General features: G+C 36.5%; 1 protein-coding gene across 6 annotated transcripts in view; it reads right to left on the reverse strand.

Moving 5' to 3' along the window:
- Nucleotides 1–19,230, reverse strand: part of LOC115232314 (SLIT and NTRK-like protein 4) — a 66,350-nt gene that overhangs the window by 28,022 nt on the left and 19,098 nt on the right. The window contains exons 8-13 of one of the 6 annotated variants that reach the window (XR_004997856.1): nucleotides 16,510–16,601; nucleotides 14,147–14,330; nucleotides 11,605–11,696; nucleotides 8,106–8,158; nucleotides 7,345–7,504; nucleotides 2,776–2,890 (exon numbers count right to left, since the gene is read on the reverse strand). Coding sequence is in view for 4 of the 6 variants with exons in the window: in XM_029802136.2 (XP_029657996.2) it covers nucleotides 2,739–2,890; nucleotides 7,345–7,499; nucleotides 8,106–8,158; nucleotides 11,605–11,696; nucleotides 14,147–14,330; nucleotides 16,510–16,601 (728 nt within the window). In the remaining 2 variants the exon portion in view is untranslated. Of the gene's footprint in view, nucleotides 1–2,723; nucleotides 2,891–7,344; nucleotides 7,505–8,105; nucleotides 8,159–11,604; nucleotides 11,697–14,146; nucleotides 14,331–16,509; nucleotides 16,602–19,230 lie in introns of those variants that run through there. The other 5 variants (XR_004997857.1, XM_036500336.1, XM_029802136.2 and 2 more) reach the window with 5 other exon arrangements.

Genomic DNA, 19,230 nt, shown 5'->3' on the forward strand with positions numbered 1-19,230 from the left:
TGGTAGGGGGAATCTATTGATAAAATACTTCCTCCCACATTTGATAACATTCCATAAGAGTATCTTAGTCACCCTATGAGCTTTCCAGCCTATTCTCGTGTGAAGCTGCTCAGTTCTTGAAAGTAACAGTTTAGATGAATAACATGTGGAATTGAGTAGTGAAAATGAAAGAAGAGTCACCATGATGAGTCCACCCTTTGCTTTCTTCGTTCACCACAATACAGTAACAAAACGTATGCTCTAGAGTAAATCATAAAATCGTATGAAAAGGATATTACCCCGAAATCAATAGAAATGATGATAAATACTGCTGGCTGAGTTTACATATGTGTTTTCGTCCCTACATATACTTTGTGACATTCTGGCACTTACAGGAATCTTAATCACAAATTATTTAAACCTTTGTCTAACATCAGCAAGAAGGGAAATATCAGTGATGAGACCAACGCAAAACTATGTGGTATCCTGTAGAAAATGTAAAATAGCAGAATTGAATGATTTCAACAGACACACATTAATTAATTTAACCATCTTAATCTCTCTGGGTGTTTTATTTACTACTAGCAGCATAGCCCGGCGTTGCCCGGTTATGTAAGAAACTTTGTCGATAAGCAATGCCCTTTACCTTTTTACCCTTTTTTGTACTCATTGAACCGTTATTTTGTAAAATGAAGCCTAGTGGCGTTGTAGTTGAATGCTAGTGACGACCAGAAAGTGGGGGCAGAGGTACGTACACCACGAATGATATCCCGATGTTGGTTGATACTCTCAAGTCGAGTGCACCGTGCCTCAGCAGATTGATATGCGCGTGCGACAGCGGTAGCAGTGGAATCCCTTGAAAGCCTTTGAGCTCTCGCCTCAGCACTCTCTGAAGCCCTAGCAGAAACAGTGTTAATGGCATCTCTGGATGTCCGAATAGTTCGTTGGTCTGGAGTTTCGGGAGATCGAGCCATGGCTGTGTTTGCGGCGTTAGCAGCTTGGCGAGCTCTCCCCTGTTGAGGTGTTTCCTCAGATCGAGCCGTGGCTGTGTTTGCGGCATCAGCAGCTTGGCGAGCTCTCTTCTGTTGAGGTGTTTCCTCAGATCGAGCCGTGGCTGTATTTGCGGCGTCAGCAGCTTGGCGAGTTCTCCTCTGCTGTGGGGTTTCGACAGATCGTGTCCTGGCGGTGCTAGCTGCGTTAGCCGCATTCCGAATGGCCCTTTGTTCGGGATTCTCGCGAGCTCTGCGGATGAAAGCACAGGAAGAAGCTCGCATATTTTGGCTGGACTGTTGCTCTTTTGTCAACCTCGAGCGGAGGGAAGATTTGTACGCTGTGGCCCTTGCCAGTCGAGTAGAACGGTCGCTAGTAGTTTCAGATGCCTGAGCAGCAGCAGAACGGGAAGCTTTTTGCGAGAGGCGCAAGGCGATTTCCTCGTGGGTCTCTTCTTGGATGGCATTTTGGTGGATAGCAATGTGTTTGGCAAAGGTGTAATAAAAATGAACACGTGGGGTAAGTATCCCAAAATGTATAAAAATGTACAAAAACGGAAAAAAGCGGGAAACAATGTGAGTGACAACAATGAAAAAGCGAAAAGTGACCAAACTGAACAAACGAATGGAAAAGGTTTTTTGGTGCACACGACAAAAGCGGCTTATAAGAAACCAAGAGTTTGCAAGTAGCGTCCGAGGACCCTTAGGGTACGTCAAAAATTTTAAGGTAAAACGTTTGGGGTGGTAGTTATAAAGAAAGTTTAAACAAAAAAACTATTCGAATAACTTGCGCCTGCAGCAGCGATTAGCAGAAGTAGGCCAACGTGTGAAGCGAGCGGGTGTGAACCGAGAGAAGAAGTGAGAGTCACAAACTATACGCGCACAACTGAGTGTGTCAGTGCATGTGATTGGCCAAAGGGTGTTTAATTGAGAGCATACTTCACCGTTTGGGGAGCCAATGAGAAGAGCTGCAATCATCATGTCAAGGACATGCGCGCACGTGCGCACACAACCGCAAACGCATATACAGCCCAACATAGCTCGGATTTGAAGTAAAAGGAAAACATATGCCATTTCTAGTAACCTTTATGATAAAAATCGACTAAATCGCCTGAAATCCGCCAACTATTTAACAAAAGTCAGTTTTGTAGGGTTCGCATGATCGGTCTCAAAGTGATATGGTTTTGTCGATTTCTCCCAATACTTGTTAACTGCATTGAGAAAAGGTCGTTAGTTTGACATTTAATGCAAACTTGATGTCCAACATCGGTGTAGGGAAAATGTATGTGAAGTTTCATAAAATATCGCAGAAAAATCGGTTTGCTATGTGTGCCACATATGATATAATTAACCGATTTTTTCCAGTAATAACGTATCCTATTGGAATCAAAAGGGCCATATAGCTTCTTGGAGCAGACATATATATATATGATAAAATAAATGTTTCCAAAAAAATCCCTGCCAATTTGTTAAAAATATTGTCGAAAATATGTCATTTTGAATTTGAACGTGATTTCCCAAAATGGCATGATTTTATCGATTTTTTCTGATGGTAAGGTATTGCATGGAAAACTAACGTCAGAATTAAGTTCCTTAGCGTAACATTAAGCTTCACCATCAGTTTGGTGAAAATCGATTGCAAGTTGCAAAAACTACAACGGAAAATATGTTGCATATGATAAGCTTAGATTCTCGACCCCATGTCGAATTTATCGACTTATAGAGAGATGTCGTGAAACATTCTCTCACAATAAGATGACACTGAAAACTTCAAACTTTGAAATGAAATAAAACAATAGAAACGAACCAGTGTCTTGTTGCTACATTTGCATGGCATGGGATCGTCACATTAGTCCCTACTTTTGTCATTGGCCAATGGAAAGTGCCATTGCTAGTTGCTGTAGTGTTTTCATTACAAACCACTGAAAAACAAATAAAATATGTACATGAAATATATATTACAGAATTCATAGCTGCGTATTATATACTGGAAAATGCATGTATATCTCTTATTATAAAAGGCAGATTTTATCTGCCTCCCTTTGTATCTTATAGAAATCTACAATATAGGATTTCTTCAATTACAATTTACCTAGCATTTTTAAGAGTAGAATGCATCGAAACGTGCCAGGTCCAGTTTTTAAAATTTAAACTCCAATTAAGCAAAATTTAGAGAAAACTCACATTGTGGTGTATAAGTCAAATGCTTTTCTTAGTGTGGGCTACAGGACTCGCACACACACACACACACAAAGGGAGCGATCTGATTCACTCACGCTATCACTCTCATTTCTACGACTTTCTCTTTGCAAGTGTGCAACGATTAAACTGAAAGTATTTCTATAAAACGGATCACTCATGCTATCAACATAATTTCTCCCACTTTCTCTTTGCAAGTGTACCTTAAACCACTACTCAAAAAAAAACACAGCAAACAGAAACAAATAAAGACATAACGATTTACTCCTCACACAATTTCTTCAATTAGAGTTTACCTAAGATTTTTCAAAGTACTCCATTCGGTCATGCCATAACAAATTTCTTTCAATTTCACCCCCAATTAAGACAAAATTCGAGAAAACTCAATATTTTAACATTTCACTCCGAAAGCATTGATGTACATGTGTGCGTGCGTGAGTGTGTGTGTGTGTGTGTGTGTGTTTGATGGGTTGTGCGACACAGAAAGTGTGGTGTGTAAGTGAAGTGCTTTTGTTAGTGTGTGTAAAGAGACAGAGAGAGTGAAAGACAGAAATAACTGAACTTTTTTTATTCACTTTTTGTAGTGAGTGACTGAGAGAGAAAAGAGAGAGAGAGGTTATGTATGTATATATGTATGTATGGCTTCAGTGACACACACACACAAAAACACATACCTACGTACACCTAAAGCACGCACACACACACAAGCGGAGCGCGAACTTCAAAATTTTGGTAGTATTAATTTGCGAGCGTACTTCTAAGCGCGCGTAATTGAAAGTTTTCACTATGATATCATCACGTGCGAAAAAATTCGAAGGGTTTTGAACAATTGAGATACAGATGTCACGCCTGTATTGAAACCATTGCTAAGCTGCCGTAATTGCTTAATTAAGACTTTGTTTAAATTGAAAGGTGCAAATATGTGACGAGGTTGAAAAAAATACCCCAGAAAAAAAAATGTACTGCTGGTATTTATATAATTCACTACTATTTTGCTACAATGTCATGAAAAAGAAAAAATTAAGGTATGTACAACATATAGTATACATTTTTTCTATTCATTCAATTCATTCAACGAAAATAAAAAAATCGAATTCGCCACCCCATTTTCCCCGTTCGCGTTTGTGTAAAAAAAATTATTATTTAAGTTTTAAAAATTATTTACTTTGTTCAAAAAATATTAATATTAATTAATTTTCAAGAATTATTTAATTCATTAATTTTATTCTGTAAAATAGTAATTAATTCATTTATCTGTAAATCCGCGAGGTTGTTATTCAGGCACCTAGAAATAGCAGCCAGATTTTTATATTCTAAATAATTTGCAATTTCAAAAAATATATTAATTTTGCGTTATTTAATTTGATAAATTCTACGGAATAATTTTGCGCGTTATATACGTTCACGTTTCTGTAAAAAAAAGTAATTATTTAAGGGCGATCGAGTATCGAGTACCTACTTCTGGCTCGCGCGCACGCGCGAATACGCGTGTGCGCAACCGGGACCACCCTGCATACAAGTACCCATATATACATCCATACATACATGTGTGTGTGTGTCTATGTATGTGTATTAATGTGTGTGTGTAATCTCTTATTATAAAAGGCAGATTTTATCTGCCTCCCTTTGTATCTTATAGAAATCTACAATATAGGATTTCTTCAATTACAATTTACCCAGCATTTTTAAGAGTAGAATGCATCGGGTCATGCCAGGTCCAGTTTTTAAAATTTAAACTCCAATTAAGCAAAATTTACAGAAAACTCACATTCTGGTGTGTATGTCAAATGCTTTTCTTAATGTGGTTTACACCACACGCACACGCACACACACAGTGTGCAACGAATAAAGTGAAAGTAATTCACTGTGTGTGTGTCGACAGGTAGACAATAGAATGCGATGGCGATGGCGATGGCGATGTAATATTTGTTTCTGTCTATCACGCTGATAGATACATGAGTAAAATGTATGGCAAGCTAAGAGATAAGAGTGAGTGAAAATGTTCTTGGAAGAGAGTAAATAGCGACAGAGTGATTTGAGGAAGACTAAACTGAAAGTATTTCTATAAAACGGATCACTCATGCTATCAACATAATTTCTCCCGCTTTCTCTTGCAAGTGTACCTTAAACCACTACTCAAAAAATAAAAAACACAGCAAACAGAAACAAATAAATACATAACGATTTACTCCTCACACAATTTCTTCAATTAGAGTTTACCTAAGATTTTTCAAAGTACTCCATTCGGTCATGCCATAACAAATTTCTTTCAATTTCACCCCCAATTAAGACAAAATTCGAGAAAACTCAATATTTTAACATTTCACTCCGAAAGCATTGATGTACATGTGTGCGTGCGTGAGTGTGTGTGTGTGTGTGTGTGTGTTTGATGGGTTGTGCGACACAGAAAGTGTGGTGTGTAAGTGAAGTGCTTTTGTTAGTGTGTGTAAAGAGACAGAGAGAGTGAAAGACAGAAATAACTGAACTTTTTTTATACACTTTTTGTAGTGAGTGACTGAGAGAGAAAAGAGAGAGAGAGGTTATGTATGTATATATGTATGTATGGCTTCAGTGACACACACACACAAAAACACATACCTACGTACACCTAAAGCACGCACACACACACAAGCGGAGCGCGAACTTCAAAATTTTGGTAGTATTAATTTGTGAACGTACTTCTAAGCGCGCGTAATTGAAAGTTTTCACTATGATATCATCACGTGCGAAAAAATTCGAAGGGTTTTGAACAATTGAGATACAGATGTCACGCCTGTATTGAAACCATTGCTAAGCTGCCGTAATTGCTTAATTAAGACTTTGTTTAAATTGAAAGGGGCAAATATGTGACGAGGTTGAAAAAAAATACCCCAGAAAAAAAATGTACTGCTGGTATTTATATAATTCACTACTATTTTGCTACAATGTCATGAAAAATAAAAAATTAAGGTATGTACAACATATAATATACATTTTTTCTATTCATTCAACGAAAATAAAAAAATCGAATTCGCCACCCCTTTTTCCCCGTTCGCGTTTGTGTAAAAAAAATTATTATTTAAGTTTTAAAAATTATTTACTTTGTTCAAAAAATATTAATATAAATTAATTTTCAAGAATTATTTAATTTTATTCTGTAAAATAGTAATTAATTCATTTATCTGTAAATCCGCGAGGTTGTTACTCAGGCACCTAGAAATAGCAGCCAGATTTTTATATTCTAAATAATTTGCAATTTCAAAAAATATATTAATTTTGCGTTATTTAATTTGATAAATTCTACGGAATAATTTTGCGCGTGATATACGTTCGCGTTTCTGTAAAAAAAAGTAATTATTTAAGGGCGATCGAGTATCGAGTACCTACGTCTGGCTCGCGCGCATGCGCGAATCCGCGTGTGTGCAACCGGGACCACTCTAAGTACCCATATATACATCCATACATACATGTGTGTGTGTGTCTATGTATGTGTATTAATGTGTGTGTGTTATCTCTATATAAAGCTAAAGTTGTCTGTGTGCGCCACGTTTGGTAACCTTCAACTAACACTATCTCCTCCGAGACCCTGCGGCGCAAGTTGACCAAAATTGAGAGTATGATAGAAGAAGGGTTGCTCCTCCTTCCGTAGAACATAAAATTCAAATCGGACCATGTTAACACAAAAAATTATTTACATCAAAAAGCTGCTTTTTTCTATGAAAATCCCTATTTTTTACGATTTTTTCACTGCTGTGTCGCCAGTTTTCGGTGTATTTCGACCAGAAAAATGTTCACAAAATTTTTACTTTTCAAAATTACAATTCCAGCGGGTCGAAACAAACCCGAGCAACGCCGGGCGATACTGCTAGTACTAGATAAACGTGTATGAAACCAATCAGCTATACAACCAAATGAAATGTCAATCCTATTCAAATCTTTCTACCATTCAGAGAAGTTCACCAAAGCACGTGCCATGAGAGAATCAACTACTAAAAAATTAAAACAAGGAGAGATGGAAGAGATGGCCTTGAAGTTGACGATTTTTAACTAACGGAGAGATCATTTGCATTTCACCCGAGGAAACACAACTAGATCTCATTATGCATAGAAACAGTTGCATAATCAAGTACATGTATTCTTGGAGAGCCACACTGCATTTATCATTGTTGATAAAAATGACACGAAACACACTACTTACTTTCATCAAATAACTCCATGTTCTGTTGTTGCAATCCCAAGTCACGCAAAATCTGTGATGTCTTAAAAATTTCGGAAATTTGTTTAAATATTTGGTCTTTAGTAATTGTACGTGGTACTGTGCAAGTAATAGTAAATACTTCCCTATCATCGTAGCTGAAATAGGATTTAAAAACAAAATTAAATAAAGTTAGTTTCCACAACAGTCATCATATTTTTTACTTACATTGGAATCTAACTAGTTTTAATGGACATGATCTTGTCCTAATAAAAAAAATCTAAATTCCATCACATATATATATATATATATATATATATATATATATATAATATATATATATATATATATATATATATACTTTATTTTAAGCAGCAGAAATTCAACAAAATCTGTTACTCTGAGTTTCTCGTTGCCGTTCATCAGACAGTTTTTGTTGAATTTTCTGCTGCTTAAAATAAAGCATATTATTCTACCACTGGTATTTGAGTACTCTTTTTTCTACCTTGTTTCATATTTATGTGTTTACTCCGGTATATATATATATATATATATAGTTGTCTCTCTCTATATATATATGTGTGTGAGTCTGTTTACCATTTTAATAATATCAACACAGCTCAACATTTGATTGAATGTATGAACCAGAATATTATGGATCATAAGTTGTAATATTTAATACATATACTAAAAATAAACATGGGAATATTTTGACCTAAAATATACAGAATTTGAAGAAAAGTGGTAAATAGCATTTTGCTTACCCGCAATACTGCACTTCGAAATTTCCAGTCAAGTTTGATAATTCATGCTCCATCTGCAATAGTTTATACATGCATATATACATATATATATATACTGCTCTGTTTTCAGCAATCCTGATATGGCCGATCTGGGCTGTATCAGTGATGTCAACCCCCAACACACTATATCGGACATAACGTTTAGTGCCTCTGATGTCTTAGCGGCGATAAACGAAATAAAACACAATTCAGCAGTAGGCCCCGATAGATTCCCTGCTTGTGTCCTGAAGGTGTGTCGACACCAACTTGCATCTCCCCTTGCTAATCTGTGGAGAAACTCACTGGATGCTGGCTATATTCCAAAAAACCTTCTGTCCCAGTCTGTTGTCCCAGTTTTCAAAAAGGGAAACAAGTCCCTTGCAGTGAACTACCGTCCGATCTCACTCACCTCTCATATCATCAAGGTATTTGAGAGGGTGGTGAGATCTCGAATAACCCAATTTCTGGAAAGCAACAGGCGGCTGATCTCTAACCAACATGGGTTCCGTAATGGAAGGGACTGCCTAACGCAGCTCCTGCATCACTTTGATGACATTTTGAGAGCTTTGGGAGAGGGCTCCAACACCGATGTCATCTACCTTGATTTCAGTAAGGCCTTCGACAGGGTCGATCACAAGATCCTATTGAAAAAACTATCCAACATTGGTGTCTCTGGAAAGTTACTGAAATGGATCAAGTGTTTCCTGACAGACAGATCTCAACATGTTGTAGTTGAAGGGGTAAAATCAAGCCCAGCCAAAGTCAGTAGTGGCGTTCCGCAAGGCACTACATCTACATTAATGACATTAATGACATCATCAAGCACAGCAACATAAAAATCTTTGCAGATGACTCCAAGCTACAGAAGGTCATAAATGAGGCGAGTGACCGGACATGCCTTCAGTCAGATCTACTGGCTGTTATCCAATGGGCAGAAAAAAACAATATGCTGCTGAACGAGGATAAATTTGAGCTAATCCACTTTGGAAAAGAGGATGCCCTGAAACTCCCATACTCCCTTCCTTCAGGTGAAACTCTCGCGGCGTCCAACAACATCAGAGACTTGGGAGTAATTGTGGACAACAACATAAGCTGGGCCACTCATATAAACACCAAAGTTGACATGGCCCGCAGAATGTGTTCCTGGATTCTCAGAACTTTCCAGTCGAGAGATATCCACACCATTATCCTGGATATTAATAGTTATCGCCATACTAATATGGCAGTCTATAAATATAAGACTAAAGCTGTCGCTGATTAGCTCCAAGAGGCCATCGCCTCTAGCTAGCTATATGACACACGAACCTGCGTCCATTACAACCTTCGAACAGGGGAGGTCAGCCGCTTCACCTTGCTAGTCAGACATCTGCAGACATGTTTCAGGGTTGTTGCCCTTTATCAATGCAGCGTAGTCAGACCCAGCAGGTGTCGCTACTGACCGTCTGTTCGAAGATTTTATTTACCTAGTTTCAGTGGAATACATCCACTTGTTTTCAATAATAGAAATATTAAAATTACTACGTCTCTCTAAAGGAGATTACGGCAGCGTTACTGGATATTAATCAGCGACAGCTTTAGTCTTATATTTATAGACTGCCATATTAGTATGGCGATAACTATTGATATATATATATATATATATATATGTATATATATATATATATATATATTATATATATATATATATATATATATATATATATATATGTATATATATGATAAAATAAATGTTTCATTCTCGAGCAATGTCAGGCGCATTGAGGGACGGTTTCCAGGTTTCAATGGCGTATATATTCCCCGCCTGAATGGGTCACCGGTCCGTTTCATGGTTACTCATTTTTGCCAGCTGAGTAGACTGAAGCAACGTAAATAAATTGTTTTGCTGAAGAACACAACATGTCGCCCCGTCCAGGAATCGAAATTGCAATCTTACTATGAGTCTAACATCCTAATCACTAATGCACACTTCTATATACATAATAGGTTGTCCATTTCTCTGGTGTTCTTCCTAGAGGTAAGACGAAAGTTTTCTCATGTTCTCAGCGCGCACATATCCTTGCCTCTACACATTCAGTAAAGCTTTACCTAGCGTCGAACGGTTATCGACTGTTATTTCCAGCAAATATTGATACCTTGTTGCGCCACTATAGTCTAATTATAATGCTACGTTTACGATGTTTTATTTCGCTGGAACATAATACTATTGCACGGAAAATAATTCTACTGTATTCTAATAAATAATATCTATAATTAATAATATATACATACATACGTATATACATACATATATACATACACACTCACACACACATACATACACACACACACACACATATATATATATACACACACACACACCACACACATATCACACACACACACATATACACACACACACACACATACACACACACACACAACACACACACACACACACACACACACACACACACACACATATATATATATATATATATATATATATATATATATATATCTTTAAGATTCCGTTGAATTAGGTACTTAAATTGAGGTACCTTGTTAGGTCGGTATAATCCGCACACCTAAACAATAACAATTGAATATTGAATATCAAAAATATTCCTGAGTTGCAGGCTACTGGTTTAAAACTGATATTAATTAAATTGATATTCAATTTATCATCCTCATTATTTAAATTTTAAATAATTATGTTCTCTAACCGGCAACATTAACTGCAGTGAATTATCTACTGCGGAACTGTTTCCGAGATTTACGCGCCAGAACTTAGACATTTGAAAATAACCCCAATGTAATCGGTAGAACTATACACATGTCTAATTTTATAAGGGCAACTAGTGTTTAGTTTTACAAATTATATTGAATTGGAACGATCGTACTGAAGAGTCCACGGACGATGATTTCGTAAGTAAAATTCGTTGATTACGAAATCGGTCTACGATTAAGTCTGTATTTTGTATATTTCCATCTGTCTTACCCACTTATGTTCTGGTGTTTGCTGAATTTCTCAAGAGAACAGTATTTTTCTTTGTAGTTCGATCGTAGGTGATCTTCTTCTAGCATACTGGATGTCCACTTAGTGGTCATCCCTATTATACGTATATATATATATATATATATATATATAGATAGATAAATAAATATAGGGATGGTATTATTAAAATACCATCACAAGTGGGAAGCGAATTATCAGCCGTACAGGCAAATTTATAAAATATATACATACAATATTAGATATGTACATATATACACAAGGGTACTAGATTAGCGATATAGCGGTACTAGAAGGGTACTCATGTAGTACCCTTGTGTATATATGTACATGTCTAATATTGTATGTATATATTTCATTATATATATATATACGCACACACATACATATGTGTGTGTGTGTTGCGCGCATGGGAGACAGAGAGAGAGAGAGAGAGAGAGAGAGAGAGAGAGAGAGAGAGAGAGAGAGAGAGTATAAATTGGTACTCACAGCTCTGGATATGTTTTCAGCAAGACTTTCATTTTCCTTGAATTTAAACGTCGAACTGGAAATCAGAGGAAATACAAAGGAATTGCTCCAGCCTATGGAAAGATATAAAAATAGAAGAGAATCATTGCTTTCGTAAATGAGAGACATCTCATAGATATCATGAAGATATAAATATGATTATCAATATAATAACAGTGAGGTGTGTTATATTGAGATGAGGGAACCTGACAACGGATTCACTTCATTTACAACTGACAAACGCATCAATTCCACATGATTACATTTCTTTCGTTCACGGTGCCAGAGAGACTACACAGTTCAAAGGAGCCGGTAAGATAAGTAAAATATTGGTCCGTTTATATTCTGTTATTTCATCAGGGTTACCTCTTTACCATTGCTTGTTATTCATAAGTAACTAACGGAAGAACAATCCGTTTTGATCAGAAACCAGAACATTTTAACAGACAGACAGAAATTACATCAATGTAATCATACACATACATACATATAAACACACATTCAGACAAACGCATAGATCGAGAACAGTCATATACGCATATCTACTCACACAATATATTACGCATAAAGGCACATTCGCGTAAATACATCTTCATAAACACACATGCATTATTTATTTAAAGGACACAATACATGTCTTTATGTGTTACTAATAGTTTCATATGTTGAGGAATATCACCAGCACATTCTTCAGGCACAAGAGATCTTGATACACCCATCCTCTTTGCAATATACTTTGCTGTTGTGCCGTCACACGCTTTTCAAATCTCCGAGGAAGGGATTTACATAAAATATTGAACAACAGGGAATGTTTTTAATCTGACCAAACTGATATTCAAAACTAAGGTTTGTTCCTCCACTTATTAGGGAACTCCTATACGATGACGGTCGCGGTGATCTAGTCAGTCACTCTGAAATGGGTCTTCAGTCTCTTGTTTCTGCATTTCACACAGTTTGTGATGATTTTCACTTGACCATCAAGATAAAAAAAAACACAGTTGTAACGTTTCGGCCTGCATGTGGTGCTGTTTGCAACTTTACCAAACGTCTTTGTTAAAGATATGCTACATGAGGTCGTTGACACTTTCAAAGAACTTGGAAGATCTGTATATATATATATATATATTATATATATATATATATATATATATATATATATATATATATATATGGATATATATATATATATATATTATATATATATATATAATATATATATATATATATATAATATATATATATATATATATAGATATATATATATATATGGATTCAGGAGCTTGGCGACCTGGAGTTAGCGGTATTGAGAGAGAGATGAGGTGCAGGATGGGACACTGGCTATTCAGTTAGGAATTAAGGTATTTGATTATGTATTGATACGTGTTACGATGTAAAAGAAAAGAAGAGAAAGAAGAGAGAAAAAGAAGGACTCTGATGTAGACGATAATGAACTTTGAATTGTAACGTGAATTGTTGTGATACGAACATTGTATAATGTATCGAAGTGTTCTGATTGGACTGTGACGTATCGTGAACATTATTTGATCTGAACTTGTTTGTGTATGAACACTGTTATATTGTTACATGCATGTTTAAATGATTTGATCTGTTGTATGATGTATTGATTTGTTGTTTCCCTTAAATGCGTTGATGTATCTTGATGTTGTAACAATTGATTGTCATATAAACTGTTGTTAAATGTAAGCCAGTAGTTGTTGCCAGTGTTGCCGTTTTGCCTCTGTATCTCTGTGCTGCTGCGGTTGTTGTTGTTGTTGTGTAGGTCTCCTCTCTCTCCTCTCTCCGACGAGTTTCCGTGGCTTATTCGCTGCATCGAACGGGCCTGTGTGAGGATTTCCGTAACAGTTCGAATCGGATGTTCCCCACCCTGTCGTAACAATATATATATATATATATATATATATACATAAATATAATGTGAAAATTATACAAAATGTATAAATAGATGATGAGTAAAGCGCCGGCACAGTTTAGGTTAGCAGAGAGACCCAGAACGACGGGTCGAAACATATGTTGCACTCAATAAAGTCTATTACACATTCTCTCTTCTATTTTATCAATAATATATATATAATATATATATATATATTATATTATATATATATATATATATATATATATATATGTGTGTGTGTGTGTGTGTATCTATATCTATCTATCTATCTATCTATCTATCTATATATATATATGTGTACATATATATGCATGTGAGTTTGTCTGTGTTTGTGTCACGATCACTGCTTGATAACCGTTGTTGGAGTGTTTGCATCCCCGTATTGCCCTTAGTTAAAAAAGATTAATAGAATAAGACCTGGGTTTAAAAAAGAAGAACTGCGCTTGATTTATTCGACTAAAACTCTTTAAGGCGGTGCCCCAGCATGATTGCAATCTAATGACTGAAACGGGAAAAACAAGGTAAGCAAGCCACAAGAAATATTTAAATGTGTTTAACCTTTTATCTATAATAAATCAGGTTTAATTATATCAGAAAATCAACAACACTGACCTATGAAATCCTTCTTGTTACATAAGTTTCCGATGCAGCAAGCAACGCAGGTAGAGCCACTTGTCAATTCATTGCATGTAAGGGTGTTGTTTTTCATAGCATCATCACATTTTCTGAATGTGCTGCAGGATTTTTCAAACTTCAGTTTAATGCCATCCATTGATAATTTAAATTGGCATACAGGCTGTAACAGTAAACACAGAAATCATATACAACTACGACAACACAAAAGATATTTAAGATGGAAAACGTTGAGTCATTGCTTTTAAAATCATCAAAAGGCAACAAAGGAAATGTTGAAAGATGACTGCACCCACTGAGTTATCTTTATATATATAAAACTGAGAATGTGTGTCTGTCTGTCTGTGCGTTTCCCTAAAATTTGAGAACTACACAACCAATTTCATTCAAATTTTACACATGCCTTACTTAGGGTACGGGGAGTGTCATCGGCAAAAAACTCTTAACTTTTTCCCTAAGGCGACCCCACAGCAATATCATATCTTCTCCACAACGATTCCCTAAAACTTGAGAACTACACAACCAATTTCATTCAAATTTTACACATGCCTTACTTTGGGTTCATGTAGTATCATGGGCAAAAAAATGTTCAACTTCTTGCCTAGAGCGAGCCCATAGCAATATCATATCTTCACTATTTCAGTATTACGTGTTAAAAGTGAAATAAAAATATTTCTCTATTTTATGTCAGATGCTTTCAATTTAATAATAAAAATAATAATAACAATTGAATTATATGTAGCAAATAATAATTAAAATCAAACTAAAGTATGATATAATCGTAACATACAAAAGTAAAAATAGCAATTGGTATAAAATTGCATCAATGATTTGAACTTGAATAAGTGGTTTCACATGAATGGGAATAAATTAAAAATATAATTAGCATGCAGAAATGGAATAGTCCAGATGGATAATAAAAAATTAAATTAAAGAAAAGACTATTGTCTATAAAGTATACAATGTAGAGAAAAAAGAAGAGCTAACAATTCCAGTCTGTTATATATTTTGAGTGTTGTTATCACTAGCGATATCAAGATATAACTTTGTATTTTGCATTTTATGTGTAGATGTATATATATAGATGTACATTTAATATGCACACATATATATACACATATATACATGCACTAGCACTATGACCCGGCAACGACGGGTCTTTAATGCTAGTCTACTATAAAACTAATTGGTATTTACTACATCTAAATGATATTTATAAATAGCCCCAATATGCAACGTTCTCATATCACGTGGCAATACGGCCCTCGAAATACGGCCTATCATACCACTCCGCCAGACGCCATCAAACGCACATAAACACGCAATCGCGCACGCACACACATGTACACATACGCACGCACACAAACACACTGAGAAGGGAAATGACAAATAATAATAATTCTGTATAATTCGATTAGAACTTCTTACTCAGGGGTAAGTGCATTGAATTCTCTGTGCAAAATGTACGACCAGTCACGATTACAAACACCAGCAACAACAGTGTATACTACAAAGATAATACTATCTCAAGATCACCGAAATTGGGAGTGAGTGTGTGCAGTTCAGAGATATTGAGCCCGATATTGGCTACTACTAATAATCTTGTTGAGCTCGTTGAACAGCGGAACTTGCTTCCAGGTTGACTCAGGACAAGTACTTCATTCATACCACCCTAAGTACAGCCAAGTTTGTTGGAGAAGGAGAAAGGAAGAGGCCACAATTAAGCTCGTGAGTTCGATTCGTGGACAGAGTGGCACCGTGTGTTCTTGAACAAGGCACTTCATTTTACGTTGCTCCAGTCTACTCAGATGAAACTGTGTAACCAGCCTATTGCCGGTCATCTTTCTCTCCTTTCAAATGTGTAATCATTGTTCTTCTGCTAAGTCAAAGATGATTGGAGGCACATGACCTAGTGATTAGAGAAGCGGACTCGCATTCGAGGGAGCGCGGGTTCGAATCTCAAACCGGGGGATGTGTGTGTTTATGAGCGAAACACCTAATCTCCACGCGACTCCGGCAGAAGGCAATGGCGAACTTCTGCTGACTCTTTCGCCACAACTTTCTCTTGCTCTTTCCTTCTGCATCTTGCAGCTCACCTACGGCGGACCGGCCTCCCGTCCAGGAGACCGGGAAACCGGCCTTTATGAGCTAGGCATGGCTCGAGAAGGAACGAACAAAAAAGTCAAAGATGGGAAAATCGAGCAGATGCCTATGCGACTACATAGGCACCGAAAACAAACAATTAGCGAATGCACGGTAGAAGCTACTTGGCCACCCTGGCCTTAGATGAGGGCTATGAGTATATTTATTACAAAAAGGAAGGAAGGAGCATTTGAATTTACCTCATCGCCTGTACAGTTTGTCACTTCCGATTCCTTGCACGTAATACCTGAACATGTTTGACACTGCAAATTCCGTTGAAATAACGAGTAATCTATGCAATACAATAAAATATCCATATTTAAGAACGTGATATGTGATGTATAAGAATAAGAAAAAAATAATTACTTTGTGGTTTAAAGCAAATGTAAAAGTGTTAAGGTTGGAATCAATACATGTGAGATATTTAAATTAAGTTCTTAATGAAGACTACAAAAGAATGTTACGATTTTCACTTGCAATTGTTTCAGTTTTGTCCCAAATTAACTAAGAAAACTACGAAAGCTACTTGATGGCTTTTTCTATTTCTGTTCTTCTCTCACAAAAAGTGCGAAAATTGTGGAAGAAATCAAATAAAGGGAGATAATTCTAAACTGGTGATTTATGCTTTTGTAGAATGAAAACCTTTATGAAATCTGAGAATGTCATTTAAATTTCGTAACAACCAATTAAAATATAATCGTTGATTTAATGAGACCGCCTCTACGTGGTGACTCGACCTACTCAAATAGTAGCCAAAGAACACACTTTATTATCAAAACCGAGACATCATGCGATACTATGTAATCTTCGAAAATCTCAGTCGAATACTGGATGGTCACAACTGGACTGTCTATGGTATAATAACTGAGCAAAACAATTTTGAATAAATAGAAACAATGTCACTCATGATTTTCTTTCAAATATATATGTTTATGTATGTGTACTTAAGTATGTATGTGTGTGTATCTGTGGATATATATATTTTTTCCAATTTAACGTAACCACCTGAATATTTGGCTGTCTCTCCCAGAATCAACTCTGTTGTAAGCATTCCAGGTGTGTCTATGGTTTGAGGGTATTTTCCTCCTTTCCATCCACCAATCAAAAAAGTCTTATAAATGGCCGCGGGCACTCACTGTCCACAGGACTAAGCGCTAAAGGTTGTACGTCTGGCAGCACGAGATATATATGTGTGTGCGTGTATGTGTGCATATATATGTATTATGTAATCCCGCTCTCTCTTTCTCTCCCTCTCTATCTGTCTATCTGTATATATATATATATATATATCAGATTTATATATATATATATATGTATATATATATATATATATATATATATTATATATATATATATATACATATATGTATATATATATATAGGGAGAGTTCACGAAAAGAACAAAACACGAATATAGGTGGTGTACAAAACAAACAGATGTATTAGTATAACGCTCAGGAATAGAAAAAGTCTTTTACGTTTCGAGCCTATGCTCTTCTACAGAAAGGGACACCGAAAAAACAAGGAGAGAAAAAATGTGTGTAGTGTCTAACGATATATATTAACTTGCTCTCTCGTTTTTCGACACTTGTGTAATAATAATAGGGATAATATTTAGCGTCTCCTTTCAGCATATAGGCAAGAATCGTTTCTATGCCCTTACTTTTAATTGTATATATACATAGGCGCAGGAGTGGCTGTGTGGTAAGTAGCTCGCTTACCAACCACATGGTTCTGGGTTCAATCCCATTGCGTGGCACCTAGGGAAAGTGCCTTCTACTATAGCCTCGGGCCAACCAAAGCCTTGTGAGTGGATTTGGTAGACGGAAACTGAAAGAAGCCCGTCGTATATATGTATATGTATATATATATATATGTATGTGTGTGTATATGTTTGTGTGTTTACGTCCCCGTAACCTAGCGGTTCGGCAAAAGACACCGATATAATAAGTACTAGGATTACAAAGAATAAGTCCTGGGGACGATTTGCTCGACAAAAGGCGGTGCTCCAGCATGGCCGAAGTCAAATGACTGAAGCAAGTAAAAGAGAGTAAAAGAGTATGTGTGTGTGTGTGTGACTGTGTCTGTGTGTCCATGCATATACATATATACATATACTCTCTCCTGACGACCTCATAAGCCTACAAGTGTCCGGTGTGCGGAGTTTTCAACTGGTAGCACTTGTGTCCGCAAAAGTTATCTGTCTATAATTGATACACAGTAAAATGGATCGCACCAACGTGGAAGGAATTGCTTTGCACTCGAGAACAAAACGCCTGTATGGAAATCGAAACCAAGATATTTCAATCGTGAGTGAAGCACCTGAACCAATATGCCTGGTGCTTTCACTTAGAGTCCAACATTGCAAGTGGCTGGCGTTCCGTTCAATGGTGAGGGTAAGCATGAAAATCAAATGGAAGGCAACAAGTTTAATATTTCTGAAAACATCAATGTGAGGAATTTGCTGTATTTTAGGAGGGTCATTATGCCAAAATACTCTCTCTTTTATGCTTTTACTCTTTTACTTGTTTCAGTCATTTTACTGCGGCCATGCTGGAGCACCGCCTTTAATCGAGCAAATCGACTCCGGGACTTATTCTTTTGTAAGCCCAGTACTTATTCTATCGGTCTCTTTTGCCGAACCGCTAAGTGACGGGGACGTAAACACACCAGCATCGGTTGTCAAGCAATGCTAGGGGGACAAACACTGACACACAAACATACATACATATATATATATATATATATATATATATATATATATATATATACATATATACGACAGGTTTCTTTCAGTTTCCGTCTACCAAATCCACTCACAAGGCATTGGTCGGCCCGGGGCTATAGCAGAAGACACTTGCCCAAGATGCCACGCAGTGGGACTGAACTCGGAACCATGTGGTTGGTAAGCAAGCTACATA

Source organism: Octopus sinensis, unplaced genomic scaffold, assembly GCF_006345805.1.
Source record: "Octopus sinensis unplaced genomic scaffold, ASM634580v1 Contig20332, whole genome shotgun sequence".
In the NCBI taxonomy this organism is placed as follows: Eukaryota; Metazoa; Mollusca; class Cephalopoda; order Octopoda; family Octopodidae; genus Octopus; species Octopus sinensis.